The sequence below is a fragment of the Aythya marila genome (genome assembly GCF_965140915.1).
Source record: "Aythya marila genome assembly, chromosome: 7".
NCBI classification, from domain to species: Eukaryota; Metazoa; Chordata; class Aves; order Anseriformes; family Anatidae; genus Aythya; species Aythya marila.
In genome coordinates, this window is record NC_139048.1 from 18,521,884 (window position 1) to 18,534,834 (window position 12,951).

Consider the following 12,951-nt stretch of genomic DNA (forward strand, 5'->3'; position numbering starts at 1 on the left):
ACTTGCCCAGGTGCTAGATAGATGCAAGTCTCAAATATACTACTTCTTAAAGGACTTGTTTGTTGCTAAACAACCTTAACTCATGAAGACTTTCATTTGTAACCTGCTGACTGACATTCACATGCACATTCTGGATTTGTTCTGCAATCCAAAATAACAGCTAATGCACTTTGTCCTTCTCTCAGAAGCACAAGAGAACTGATGTAAAGCACAAGGAGATAAGCCTGTCAAATCCATGCACAGTTAACCCACAGCTTCGAGTGGTCTCTTCTCATACCTGACAAAGAAAAACTGGTATCCAGAGCTCTGGAACCATTAATGCTGCTACCCAGGCAGCAAAGTAGATGCCAATGCCAGGTCTAAAAAAGTGGATATCAACTATTGGCAAAAAGAGGCTGCATGAAAATGCTAAAGGAACATGTAATTAGCCAGCTATCAAGATGCCTACTAGGTAAAATGAAAGCATTGGTAGTGAGCTTTTTCCATGGCTCTTAATCATCTTGATGATGTTTCAGCAAAGCAGTATACATAGTTGACAGGAGTACATATCCTGCTATGTAGCCAAATCACAGCTTATTTTTAAGGAATATGGAGAGATGGAAGAGGAAAGAAGGAGTGTACTTAATTTTGTTGAATTCTATGGCAATTGAGCTTTCCCCAGTTCTCAGGAAAGACGGGCACAAACAACCTTTGCAACATAGGGTTATTTTGATTGCAAAAAAAAAAAAAAAAAAAAAAAAAAAGATGTGTTTAGGCCTAGTTTCAGGGTCTGTTTTGCCAAGCACCAATACCGAGGATGGTATTTGAATCATCAAGTCAGGTACTTGGAGGTTAGGAAAGATAACCAGCCAGGTCATCGGTGTAGACATAATGCAGCCTTCCTTGTGTCTGCATCATGAGCTAACTTCTAATTACTACATTTTCCACAGGCAATTACCTCACTCTTGATGGAGGTTAGACAGAGCATAGGGGGTGGGGGGGCTGTCTCAGCACTCTGTTAGGAAAGCAGCTGTTTGCCAGAGGAAGCCTTGCTCATTCAGCAACATAATTTGAAGACAAGATGTGAACAAAGCAGTACCCTACAGGAAGAAGAAAGTTGTTATAGTTAGAGGAGACTAGTAAAAAACTCATCTTTTTTACTCCTGATTCCTCATAATAATACTGACAAGTTTCTAAGCACCAGGATTTTGGCATGCAGCAGTTCCTCATAAGGTGGGAGGAGAGGGGCAGTTATCACCAATATAGCTCCTTCAAATTCTCAAAAAATGAGAGAGACCTTGATTTTTCACACTTTCTTCATTTCAGCTAGAGACATAAATGGCATTTAAATGTATTAGATTATGGCCTCAACCTTCTTATACTACAAATACCCACTTCTATTATGCAGAGTCATTATGAAGGTAAATCCTGATGTATGTTGCTGATATTCCAGATGGCATCATGACAGGAAAGAAGGTAGAAATGGAAGTGAAAGAAAGAATACATTGAACAGCTGTGTCAGATCACTGTGGGGAAACAAACAAACAAACAAACAAAAAACACAGTAAATCAGATTAGGAAACTAAAGACTATGCTGTAACATGCTTACAGCTGAGCTGGATGAAGGCACTGCTATCAATGTGGCATCTAGGAGTTCTTACCTTCACTTTGCAAAAAAACAGGTTTTCTGAATGGATGCATACATTTTTCAGGGAATGAGGAATAGCAGGAACAGAGATACTAACATACTTGTGTGTTGGTAAGAACAAAGATTCTGCTATGAACACAGTTAACATCAGTTTGAAGCCTCAGTGTGTTTTGACCTCATAGTATTAAAATTAGTATATATTCATTTTATTAAGCTACATTGCTCTTTCACAGAAATCTAGACTGCTTTATTTGATAGCAATTATTTGTGAGATACAAAGAATTATGCAAAATACAGTATTTAAAATAACATTTAAAATACAGAAGTTTTACCACGTCAAATACTGTGAATTCTCATTGTCTATGTGTATGTCTGTCAGTGTCTTTCCTACACTTTTGGAGTCCAGTCTTTGATTTCAATCAGAGCTGACTGTGTGGTCATTCCAACAATTCCATTGAGATTCAGTCCCCAGTAATTATCTTCTGACTTCAACTTTTTCATGCTCTGATGGGCACTTTTCTCTCCATCCAAAAGGCTGAAAACATGAGTCCTGACTATTTCTTCCTACCCATCCACAGACCAACAGCAGATTCTTCCCCAGTCATCGCCAACTAGGAGCTTGGAGGAATTTCTTGAGAAAGAAAAATATTTAAGAATGAGATGCAAATAGGATCAAGACTTTCTCCTGTATATGCAGCAATTAGGAGGATGCAACATTCAAGGGAGCAGATTAACCTCTAACATTAAGTTTGAAGAACAATGGTCTAGACTATACAAAAGACTGAACTTAGAAACAGATCCAAACTGTCCTGTATTTCAAGGGGTTAGCTGCGGATAATCTTGCCAAATCAGGAACTTTTACCCTCCTCTGATCCTGAAAATCTGTGAATGTTAATAAATTTGGTGGCCAGCATCAGAATTCAGGCTTGTCAGCACATAATCTAATGGCTTCAGCCATTGAAATCTCTGCTGCACATGGTGTCATCAACACTGATCAAACTAACCACCCCCCCCCTCCACCCTCCCCCAAAACTTATCCACTTTCCATGCATATAAGTATCACACTGAGTGCTCTAAATCTCAGCACAGACAGTATAGGAATCATTTTAGCAACTATCAAAATGCCAGCACTTCTAGAGAGAAAGGCAGCAGCTGTTTTACAGTACATTGCAACATCGTGGGATAGAAGATAGCAACAAATATTACAGCCAGATGACACTGTGGGAGGGGGATTGAGTAAACTAAAATACTGCTGGCTGTGCAAACTGAGTTCAGTTCAACAAAGTTGTCCATTAGCCAAAAACTTCCAGTTTATATTTCATTAAGGACATAGCATCCCCAGAAACTCCTAGGACACTGTTTCTTCTATGATGCAAAGACAGTGCAGCAGCTATTGATCTATACAGCTATTCCACCCGAAAGCTGCGATTTCTTCAGGGCTGTTTCTTCTCAGACCACTGAGTATCCCAACACCCTTCACTTAATACCATCAGCCAGGCCAGCTCCCAGAATGACTGCATTTGACCAAGATTAAACAAACAAACAAACAACACACATGCACACACACAAAAAACACACAAACAGACAAAAACCAGCAGAAATACAAACTTTAAAATAACCTGAGGATTTAGGACAGATCAGTGGAGACACTGAGGCTCTTGCGGTGCCCTCTGCCGGGCATATGCTACAATGCAAAGGACAGGACCGTACCTGGACATGGCAAGTGCTGTCACTGCTGGGCTGTTCTTACTTGGTTTTCCAGTCAAGGCAAGGCTGGAATTCAGTTCCCGACAGAGAACAAGATGTTTTCCACTCTTGTTACCTGTTGTGTGGTTTAAAAATAAATATTTAGAATGTGTCTGGGGGGCAGCATGGAAGGGATTGTTATTATTTACGGTCAGCAAGTTGTTAAGTTGAGAACAAATATATTTAATCTCAGCCTGTGCTGTTGCAAAATAGGCCCATCCCAATTTAATTTGTGGCTATGATAGTTACATGTGCTGACGTGCAGCTGTATCAATTGTGTGCTAAATTGGATTTGTGTATTATTGCTTTCTAAATTGCATGCCTAGTTCAGCAAAATTGTTCATCAGTTTTCACTGGCTCTGTGCTTAATAAGATGCCCCACAATACCTTGCTGCCAGGATATAATACAGCCCATAATTGCCTAGTAAAAAGAAATTACATAAAGCCCTGGTATTATCAACTTATCTAAATCTGCTCATAACAGAACCAATAATTAAATGCTGAGAACATTTCACATACACACATACATACACACTCACACACACCTAACAAAATAATTCGATCATAGTTACTTTGGTCTTCTTAATGACTTGTGTTTTGTATTAATTTTATTTTCTTTAACATATAGAATGGCATGTGGGAATATTTGGCCATTTAAAGTAATTCTGAAATCATCTGAACACTTTGAGGGAGCATATCACTGCTCTGATCACACTCCTCAACTCTTTACTAAAGAACACTGTTGCTGTATGCATCTGAGAACAGGCTTTCTTACACTTGTATGAGAACAAGTACATTGTACCCATCAACAGATGTCAATGCATGTCTCTTAAAAAGGCACAAACTGGAGTATTCTGCTCTGTTCCCATGGGCAGCTTTTAAGTCCTTGTTTGGAATACTGTTTAAGAAGGTCTGATTTTTTAAAAATAGCCAAGGTCTCAGTCTGCTCAAAGACAATTGCTGTGCAATTGTACCTGAGTAAAAGAGACATGGAAGTATCTGCCACAGGAAGTTAAGGACCAAATTCTATGAAATTCTTAAAATGAACCAGATACTTCTAAATGTAAGAAGAATCTGCAAAGTGACTACTGAGTGCTACAAATATTCTGGAAGGAATGTTAAATCTCATGTTTTGACTTGCAGCAATCTCTGGTTAGAGACCACAATGAAACCAAATATACAGCTACCGAGCCAGACTGCCTCACATCTAGCATCTCTGGTGTTCTTGCTCCCTTCCCAAGAAGCATCTGGCTCTAGCTACTCTCAGAAACATGACAAAAGGTAGGATGGGCATGTGGTTTGGCATTTCCAATATGACTTTGTACATATAAATATTTTCACATAGCAATCTAAGTAACGTAGATGCCAAGTTGCCAAGTTCCATGAAGAGCACTTCTGAAGATCTCAGTGGTAATGCCCAATTACCGTATAATATCTTTTTATGCAGATGTTACATCTACAACTCTATCTTTATGCAAATTGTGTGCCTAAAATTGAAGCAATAGAGAATGCCTAATGAGGATCACAGCAAATAAGTGGTGTAAATTATACATACTAACAACACAATTCCTTCCTTTTATAAAACGTGCTGTGAACAGAAGCAAGCTGTGCTATTAGAACATGCCTTTAAAGCTCCCTGGCAGGTTTCAGCTCCTGTATTTGTTAGAACAGTAGTGAGCTTGAGTTGTTTTTAATACCAGTCAGCACTGTAGCCCCATCGTCTTGTTAATCCTGGCTGCTCTGCAAGAACTCCAGGGCATCAGCTTCAGCTTGGCATAGCCTTGGAAATATAGCACCATGCAATAAGGCCTACTGCTGGACTCCCACAAGTCTGGAGAACCTCCAACCTCGTTTAAGACAACAAAGAGAACAAACTTCCCTGTTTCATCCCAGGACAGAACGTGGCACTGCCCACTCTGACATCCAAGGACACTTTAGTACAGGCCATCAGTAGATGTGTGAAAGGAATGCGCTTTCTGGAGTTCCTTAGTTTCATATGTAGAAATGTGGTTATAGAATCACAAATGGTTTGGATTGGAAGGGACATTAAAGATCATCTAATTCCAACACACCTGCTGTGGGCAAGGACACCTTCAGACCAGGTTGCTCAAAGCCCCTATCAAGCTGTCAAGCTTGACAAAACGTATAAAGAACCTTCCAGCTTCATCCAGACAGGATTTACCCAAAAGACTGGTGGCTGAGCACTGTTCTGTCTCCCTAACATAGGACAGTGGCTACCCACTACCACTGCTGGTTACAGTACCACCACACCAGTTCCCAAACCATCTCCCATTCACACCACTGTGCTCCCACATCCTTTTCCTCCTCACAACAGAACCAGGTCTGCAACAGTCCCAATTCAGTTCACAGTCCACCCTGGAGTCATACCTGTGCTGTTTGCCTCTTCCATGGCGCCTCTCTGTGAGCTCAGTCCATCAGCTTGGCCTGGGCTGTCAGTGTATTCAGTCTTCCACAGCTGTGTCAGTGAGGGAAAAAGGAGAATAACATGGATTATAACAACACAATGACATGAGATGTGGATGTCTGCTTCCCAGCAAGGGCTGAAAATTGGATTTTGATCATCAGAGCAGGGCTTGGCAGTGTTCTCTCTCCCTCTGCCACTATGCTGCAGGGTGTCACACTGAAGAAACGTATGCATGTAGCTAGCAAGGGTGCAGGTCTGATGTGCTAGCCAGGATCCCAGTTACCCAGGGAGCTCTTCCACCAGACAGGAGGTGGAACCAGCAGCAAACTTCTGCTCTTGAGAAGGTATGATTTAATGAACTAAGCTGTGAACCAACTCTCAGAAGCTATGGATCCTGCAGAGGTCTGTGGTATTGATCCATGTAAAAGTGAACCTAAGGTATTTCCTCACCACCTCAGTGTCTCCATTTATAAAACAAAGGCAACACATAACAAATTCTTTAAGCAATGTGCTGCCATCCACTAACAAGTGCTGCAGAAGAGCCAGGTACTAAGTTCTCCCCAAGGAACTGTTTCTCCCGGGAACTCCCAAACACAGGCTTTTAGCAGCTCTGCCCCACCATTCAGGATGCAAAATTCTGCCTCCGGTCTACACTAAATTAGGATGTTTCTTTTCTCTTCCCTGTCCACCTACCCTCACTACTCCATCTGTGCTTCCTGTGATGACGATGCTGCGTGTGTCCCAATCCATCACTTCAGCAAAACAGCAACAAGTAACACGGCTTTCAGGGCTGCAGGTGGTGTTAATGCTTACAAGAGGCTGGCCATTGACTGTCCACAAATATAGGTAGGATCCAGCACAAGAGGCAATATCACCCTGTAACAAAGCAAGAGGCAATGTTTCAAGATCCTGCACACTCATCCTCCTCTCAGGAGGGCAGAGATAATGGATGTAGATGGAGCCAAATCAGCAGTAAACTTCTGGTTCAAACTGTGGAGGCATTCATGTATTCTGCAGAAAGTATTTACTGAATTGCACTAGAAAAACAGATACCATTCATAAAGTAAAAGAAATTGATGTTATTTTAAATGACACTTCCCATTGCAAAATACCTCAAGGCTACAAAGATCAGCAGAACATCATGCCTTCATGTCCACCTGCCCCCTCCTGTAGTCTGTCTTGTTCTAAATCGTTTAATTACTTAACATATTTTGTTGTAAGTGTCCCAGCACCTCTTCACACCTCCTTGGAAACAGGCACGCCTCAACACTTGTTTTTCAGTTGTGTTCTAGTTGTGTTCTGCCAAAACTACCTTGATTCACTGGTGCAAAAGAATGTGGAGACAGAACAGATACAGTTAGCCTGCTGCATTGTCAAAAAATGGGTAAGGAAACATCTGGATTCACATGAACCAGAAATGCAGCCTTGACATCCATTTCCTGTAACTGAGCAGGGGGAGACCAAAGAGCTTCTCAGTGTTGTTCTGCAGTCCAGGGCACCTGCTGCAGACAGGAAGCTTGCAGACAGACCAGGCCACAACATGTTGGGCTGCACCTTGAGGTAACAGTCTGTCTGTTAGTTTGGGGTTAGGCAGTCAAAACAATCCTCCTCCTTGCCCACCAAACTTACCAATTTTTTAAGCATGGCAAAGGAATCAAAAAACAAAAACAAACCAAACAAACAAACAAACAAACAAAAACAGAAAAGAGGACAGAAGGCTGACTGCTGTGCTCTGCCCTTAGCTTTTAGTCAGTGCATAGCCCAGCAGAGCACAGACTGAACCTCAGCCTCCACCAGGGACAGGGGCTGTGCAGTCAGTGCCTGACACAAGTTCTGGGCCAGGACTAGTGCTTTTAAATGTTACTGATCTACAAATAAACACTCTCTTAAATAAGGACATGAAGTTTACCTCCTTAGCTGTGAAACCTTTGGTGATTTCACAATCCTCCTCTGCCCCTCGCAGGGAGCTTAATGTCATCGCATTTTTAGACTGTTTTGCATTCGACCAATGACCAGCTCAGCATTCAACGAGCAAGCAGCACTTCCAATGCAGAAAACATCCTTTGCAACTGAATCTAATCCTATTCCTTCAGCGCAGGTGGATAGTCTTACCAGGGACTGCATATAAGGAGCAAATACACAGGTATCTTCAGGGCAAGGAACACACAGAATCAAAAGCTGATGCTGCAGTCTTAAATAATCTTATCAAAAGTGCCCTTTGATTGAGATACTAACTGAAATTTCACCCAAATTTTTCACACTTGATGTGTACTAAGAGCCAGTTAAACAGAACAGCATCAGCCAAGTCATCTGATTCTGGCAAAGACCGGTGTGCCCTTAAATTAGCAGTGCTCATCTGGTTTAAATCAACTAACACTGTACATCACCCCTGATTTGGGGAAAGGGCTCTTCACATTGGAGGGCAGGATTTTGAAGATAAAACAGATTTGGTTTGAAACATTGAAACACAGTTGCCAATAATTAAAGAGATTAAATGTCAGCTACCTCATCTACATGTCTGTTCATTTGGTAATTATCTACAGCATTTTTCAGGTCTAGACCAGAGATTTAAAACTGAAATCATTAGTTACAGCAAGCTTTTACAATCCTGCTTAGCTTATAAACTTTGTTTTGCTTTGTGCCTAAGTGATACAAACACCATGAAGTTTGGATCTATAAATGGAGCTTCCAGATGCTAAAGCAAATATAAAACCAATCATGTCACAAACAGGTGTAAAGGGCTCTTACTTCACAGAAAAGTGATTCGGAAATTTGTTTCCTTCAAATCTTTGCTTTAAAACATTCTGAATTTTCCGGGAAAAAAATCATTACCAAAAATGTCACTTTGTATAAAAAAATATTTAATTTAGCACAATGGAAGCATTGGTTCTACCTTCATGTTATAATAAATAATATCAGATTATGAAATAAATAAATCAAACATACTTTCTTAAGGCTTCTTTCCTTTAAATGAACCTTTCTGCAGACAATTGTCCAATCAGTTTAACTATTTTAATTTTTGGACAGTTTAGGAGAAGAGCTCCCAACTGAAATGGCTACCATTAATGGTAGGTTGGTATGTAAGACGAAGAGGAGACTATGCTTTTGAGGTATGAAGCCCATGTTATCCCACCCACTCATTTCTGAATGCTTGGCACTGTTTCAACTGCCTTCCCAAGGGGTCACCAAGTACTGTGAGGTGGCCAGCTGAAGCTCCTGGCCACATATTACTACTAACCAGGACCCTTGGTGCTGGGTGCTGACGTGGCACTGAACGGACTACTTAATTCCTGCCCTCAATCACTAGTCATCAGACTGTATGGTTAGTGAAGTTGTATGGTTGTTTTCTCACTGCTATGAATTCAGTTTTGCCTCTCTTGGTACAAACTCCAGTACCCGCAAATTGTCTGAGCACCTGGAACCTTGCTATGGTATATTAGCACAGAAAATATAAATATACAAGCAATATTCTTGGGAGGTAGAAGGTTGGAAAAAAAAATAATATTCAGAGTGCTTACAGTTAACTCCAATAGAAAATATTTTCCTATCAGCATGCATGTGATTGCAGCCAGGCCCAGACCACAACAGGATTATTTCCACTGCTGGTAAACAAAAACCTAGCCACTGCTATCAAGAGCACACCCCTCAGCTGACAGCAGGAGGGAAAGAAAAGCAAAACAAAACACATAAACAAAAAAAACACAAACACTATCACTGTGAGGGTGTAAGAAAGTTGTCAGCTGAGGTGGGAGACTGAGATCCAGAACTCCTCAACTGACATGGGTCTGCTGCATGAACGTCAGGAGAAAGTAATGGCATAATGAAAGCAATAAGATTATGGGTTAGCCAGATCCAGAAGCTACTAAGGTAATACTTCATGTTCTGCAAACTAAAAGAGTTTTAATCCTGCTATCCACCTAAGATGCTTCTGCTTAGCTACTCAGTCTAAAACGTTGCTTTTAGTGCTCCCCTCTTATCATTAAGAACACTATTAGCAATCTCTATAGAAAGAAAAAAAAAATCAATGTATCAGACTCAGGATGTTTTTATGTTGTGAAGAGCACCCATTAAATTATCATGAAATGTTCATGGATGCATCAAAAGAAAGATGATAAATGAAGATCTTACTGTTGAATTGTTGATGGCAACAGAACAGAGACTTGCCCCATGGGCAGGAAGCTGGGTTATGTACGTCAGCTGGTTCAGGTCCCAAATGATGCAGGTTCTGTCATCAGATCCACTCACGATTATGCTGTAGGTCACAGACGCAGCAAGGCAGGTCACTGCCTGAGAGTGCCCATACAGAGCCTGGTGGGGAAAAAAGTGACAAAACACAACAGTGTGTGACTGATTTACTAGGGAACTGCAGTTCTATGGCCATTTACTTAGCAAGAATAAGCAAACAAGTCACACTTTGGAGAGCCAAATAGCGCATGAAGTAGAAACCACAAAGATTCTTTTAGAACCATCCTTTTCCTCAACTCATGGTTGAGGAAAGTTGAGTATCCAAGAGATTACATGACTTGCCCCAGGTTGCATGGTAAATCAGGTAAAACAACTCAACTCTGGCCTTTGGCATATGTTTCAGATTCTACCACAGTAGTTTGTATGCAAATCATCAATAAATTCAGTTAAGGCAGTCTTAAGCAAGTAAAATTTGGACTTGAGAATTATTTCTCAAAATTTTTAAATCATTTTGAAATAAAACTTAAGATATATTTCAGTGACCTTCCCAGACTTTTCTTTCTGTTTTTCTGAACAAGTACTAACATTTTTCCAATTTTAAATCAGAATAAAAACAGCATTTGTTTTTATTTTTGCTTTAAAAATTCTTCTCTCATTCATCATTATCCAACATCCTTCCTCTGTTTTCTAGGTTCCAGAGATACACAGAATACCCAGTTTAATTTAGCTTTAAACAGTTTCATTAAAAAAGACTATATTTTAGGCAATTTAATGTCAGAGAAGTCGTGAACAGGAATAGACTGATGACAATTGTGTAATGCAGCACTCTCAAGTGACAGCAGCATACATTTCTGCTGCATAACCACCAATGACATTAAAGCCTGTAGGGCAACAGAGATAGAGTCCTTCACAGATTTCCTGAAAAGCCTTTCAGGGCTCAATTATTAACTGCCTTACTGTGAAAAGTCCGATCCAACAGTTTTAATGTTGGTTTTAACAGTAAATGCATATTCCCTGCTGGCTTTCTCTACATGACTTAATTAACACATTTTCAGGGTTTGTCTCAGTTCAGAGACAGTCACAGAGCAGGACAGCCACATGTCCCGAATGATTTTTGTGAACACATCTCATACTCTTTTCCGGTCTGTGAATATCAGACTGAACTCTTGCTAGCTAACATGTGCTGCCACTCGCCAAAGTTATTAGGATAACAGTATTCAAACATGAATCCACTGAAGAAGAAGCTGAGCTGCAGCTATGACCTACTGAAGGTGACCTGCAACTGCAAGGGATGAATTCCAGCTTGCAATGTATTCCATTGAAGAGAATCATCAGCTAAAAATACTGGCACAAAATGGCGTCTCCATCAGCAGTCCTCAGAGGTCAGAAGCACTCCCAACTCAGCAGTAGCTTACAACTCACAGTGGAAGTCTTTTTACAAAGGGCTGGGCATAGCCTAATGCCTGTGCTCCAGAACTAGGCTGTGACAAAGCAGGTTCAAGAGCTCCAAATTCCTTCTCATTCCTCCAAAGAATGAAAGGAAAGGAAAGGAAATGTACCCTCTGTGACAACCTTCTCACTGCCAAGACAAGCTAAGGTCCTACACAAATTTTCATCAACCCCTTTCTCCTTTTTTTAACTCAGAAAGACTTGGTGGTGAAGTACTTTAAATGCAAGCTGAACATGGAAGAGAAGGATAGATCAGAGCTCAGTTAAAATTTCAGCTTTGATCTACCAGTATTTTGATATGTATTAATGCAAAAACAGTCAAGTGCAAGTGCTGGTAGATCTGTAACGTCTTCTTGTTTTTCTTCATGAAGGTTTTCCCTTAATGGGGAAAAGAACTGTGAGGCCTGTCTCCACAGTAAATTCACAAATAAAAACAAAACAAAACAAAACCAAGTTCTGGCCATCCAATGTAACTGGCTGGCATGGGCACAGATACTTCACAGCTATGTTCAGTACCTTCCTGACAAGTCAGCACAGCACACAAACCACAGCTTGCCCGGATGCTTCTCCCAGCCTGGTGTTTCATTCGGCCCAGAAATTCTGGGGGGTGGATCACATGGGTTGCTGTGTTCATGAATACTGAGGGAACTGGTAAATTGCACAGATCAATACCGAGGCTATTATGCTCAATCTTTAGTGTTCCACAAAACTGTGGAAACAGTCCCTGCTAGAGAGGGAAAAGTGACTTTTTATGCTGAAATATAGTTTCTGCACTTTACTACATTCCAAACCAGAATGTGTCGGTCCCATGAGACAGCTGATAAGTGAATAGCATCCACTTTATAGCACATCAGCTTTACTTAAGCAAAGTTCACTCTCTCAGGAAAGATGATACAATTTTTTTGTTGTTGTTCAGAAAAAAAAAAACAAAAAACAAAACAAAAAAAAAACAACCAAACAAAAAAAAAACGGCCACCACGAAACAGTGAATTACATGAAAGCAGCATGTAATTCACTGGAAGACATTTAGAACCATAATTCGAATTTATATCTACACCAGTCATTATAAAAAAAAAAGGTCTCTGCAAGCAAAGAGAAGGAAGAAAATACAGCATTTGTCACTGTATGACCTCATGCCATTTTGAGGACCTTGGGTAATATCAGATTAATCACAGCTGAACACATCAGCGAAGCTGATTTTATATTGTTAAAGGGAAGGGTATTATACTGAAGATGGAAGAGCCTCTTCAGTTAGATGCCTGAAACTCGAACAGATCGCCAGAATAGTATCATTTTGATGTTTATGAAGATTACTGCTTAGATTTTCTCTGCTGCTATTTCTTCCGTTTCTATGTCCACCTCTGCTTGGAATACTAAGCAGAGAGATTAAAAGGTCGTCACTCAAGATTTTGCCTCCTAGTTTTGACTTCTCAAGAAAGAAACACAGAACTCAGAAGAGAAGCTGCTCTAAACAGTTTTCTTCCTAATTTCAACATCCAAAAACATCAGATAAGTGTAG

At 40.5% G+C, this 12,951-nt stretch overlaps 2 protein-coding genes across 2 annotated transcripts in view; one reads left to right on the forward strand and one right to left on the reverse strand.

Annotated features, from left to right (window-relative positions):
* VSTM4 (V-set and transmembrane domain containing 4) overlaps positions 1–12,951 on the forward strand; it is a 79,765-nt gene that overhangs the window by 40,410 nt on the left and 26,404 nt on the right. The window lies entirely within an intron of this gene.
* Positions 1,177–12,951, reverse strand: part of WDFY4 (WDFY family member 4) — a 129,320-nt gene continuing 117,545 nt past the window's right edge. Inside the window, exons 58-62 of the mRNA XM_082765209.1 lie at positions 9,927–10,106; positions 6,492–6,674; positions 5,762–5,849; positions 3,338–3,449; positions 1,177–2,258 (exon numbers count right to left, since the gene is read on the reverse strand). Coding sequence (XP_082621335.1) covers positions 2,192–2,258; positions 3,338–3,449; positions 5,762–5,849; positions 6,492–6,674; positions 9,927–10,106 — 630 coding nt within the window. The 3' untranslated portion in view covers positions 1,177–2,191. The remainder of the gene's footprint in view (positions 2,259–3,337; positions 3,450–5,761; positions 5,850–6,491; positions 6,675–9,926; positions 10,107–12,951) is intronic.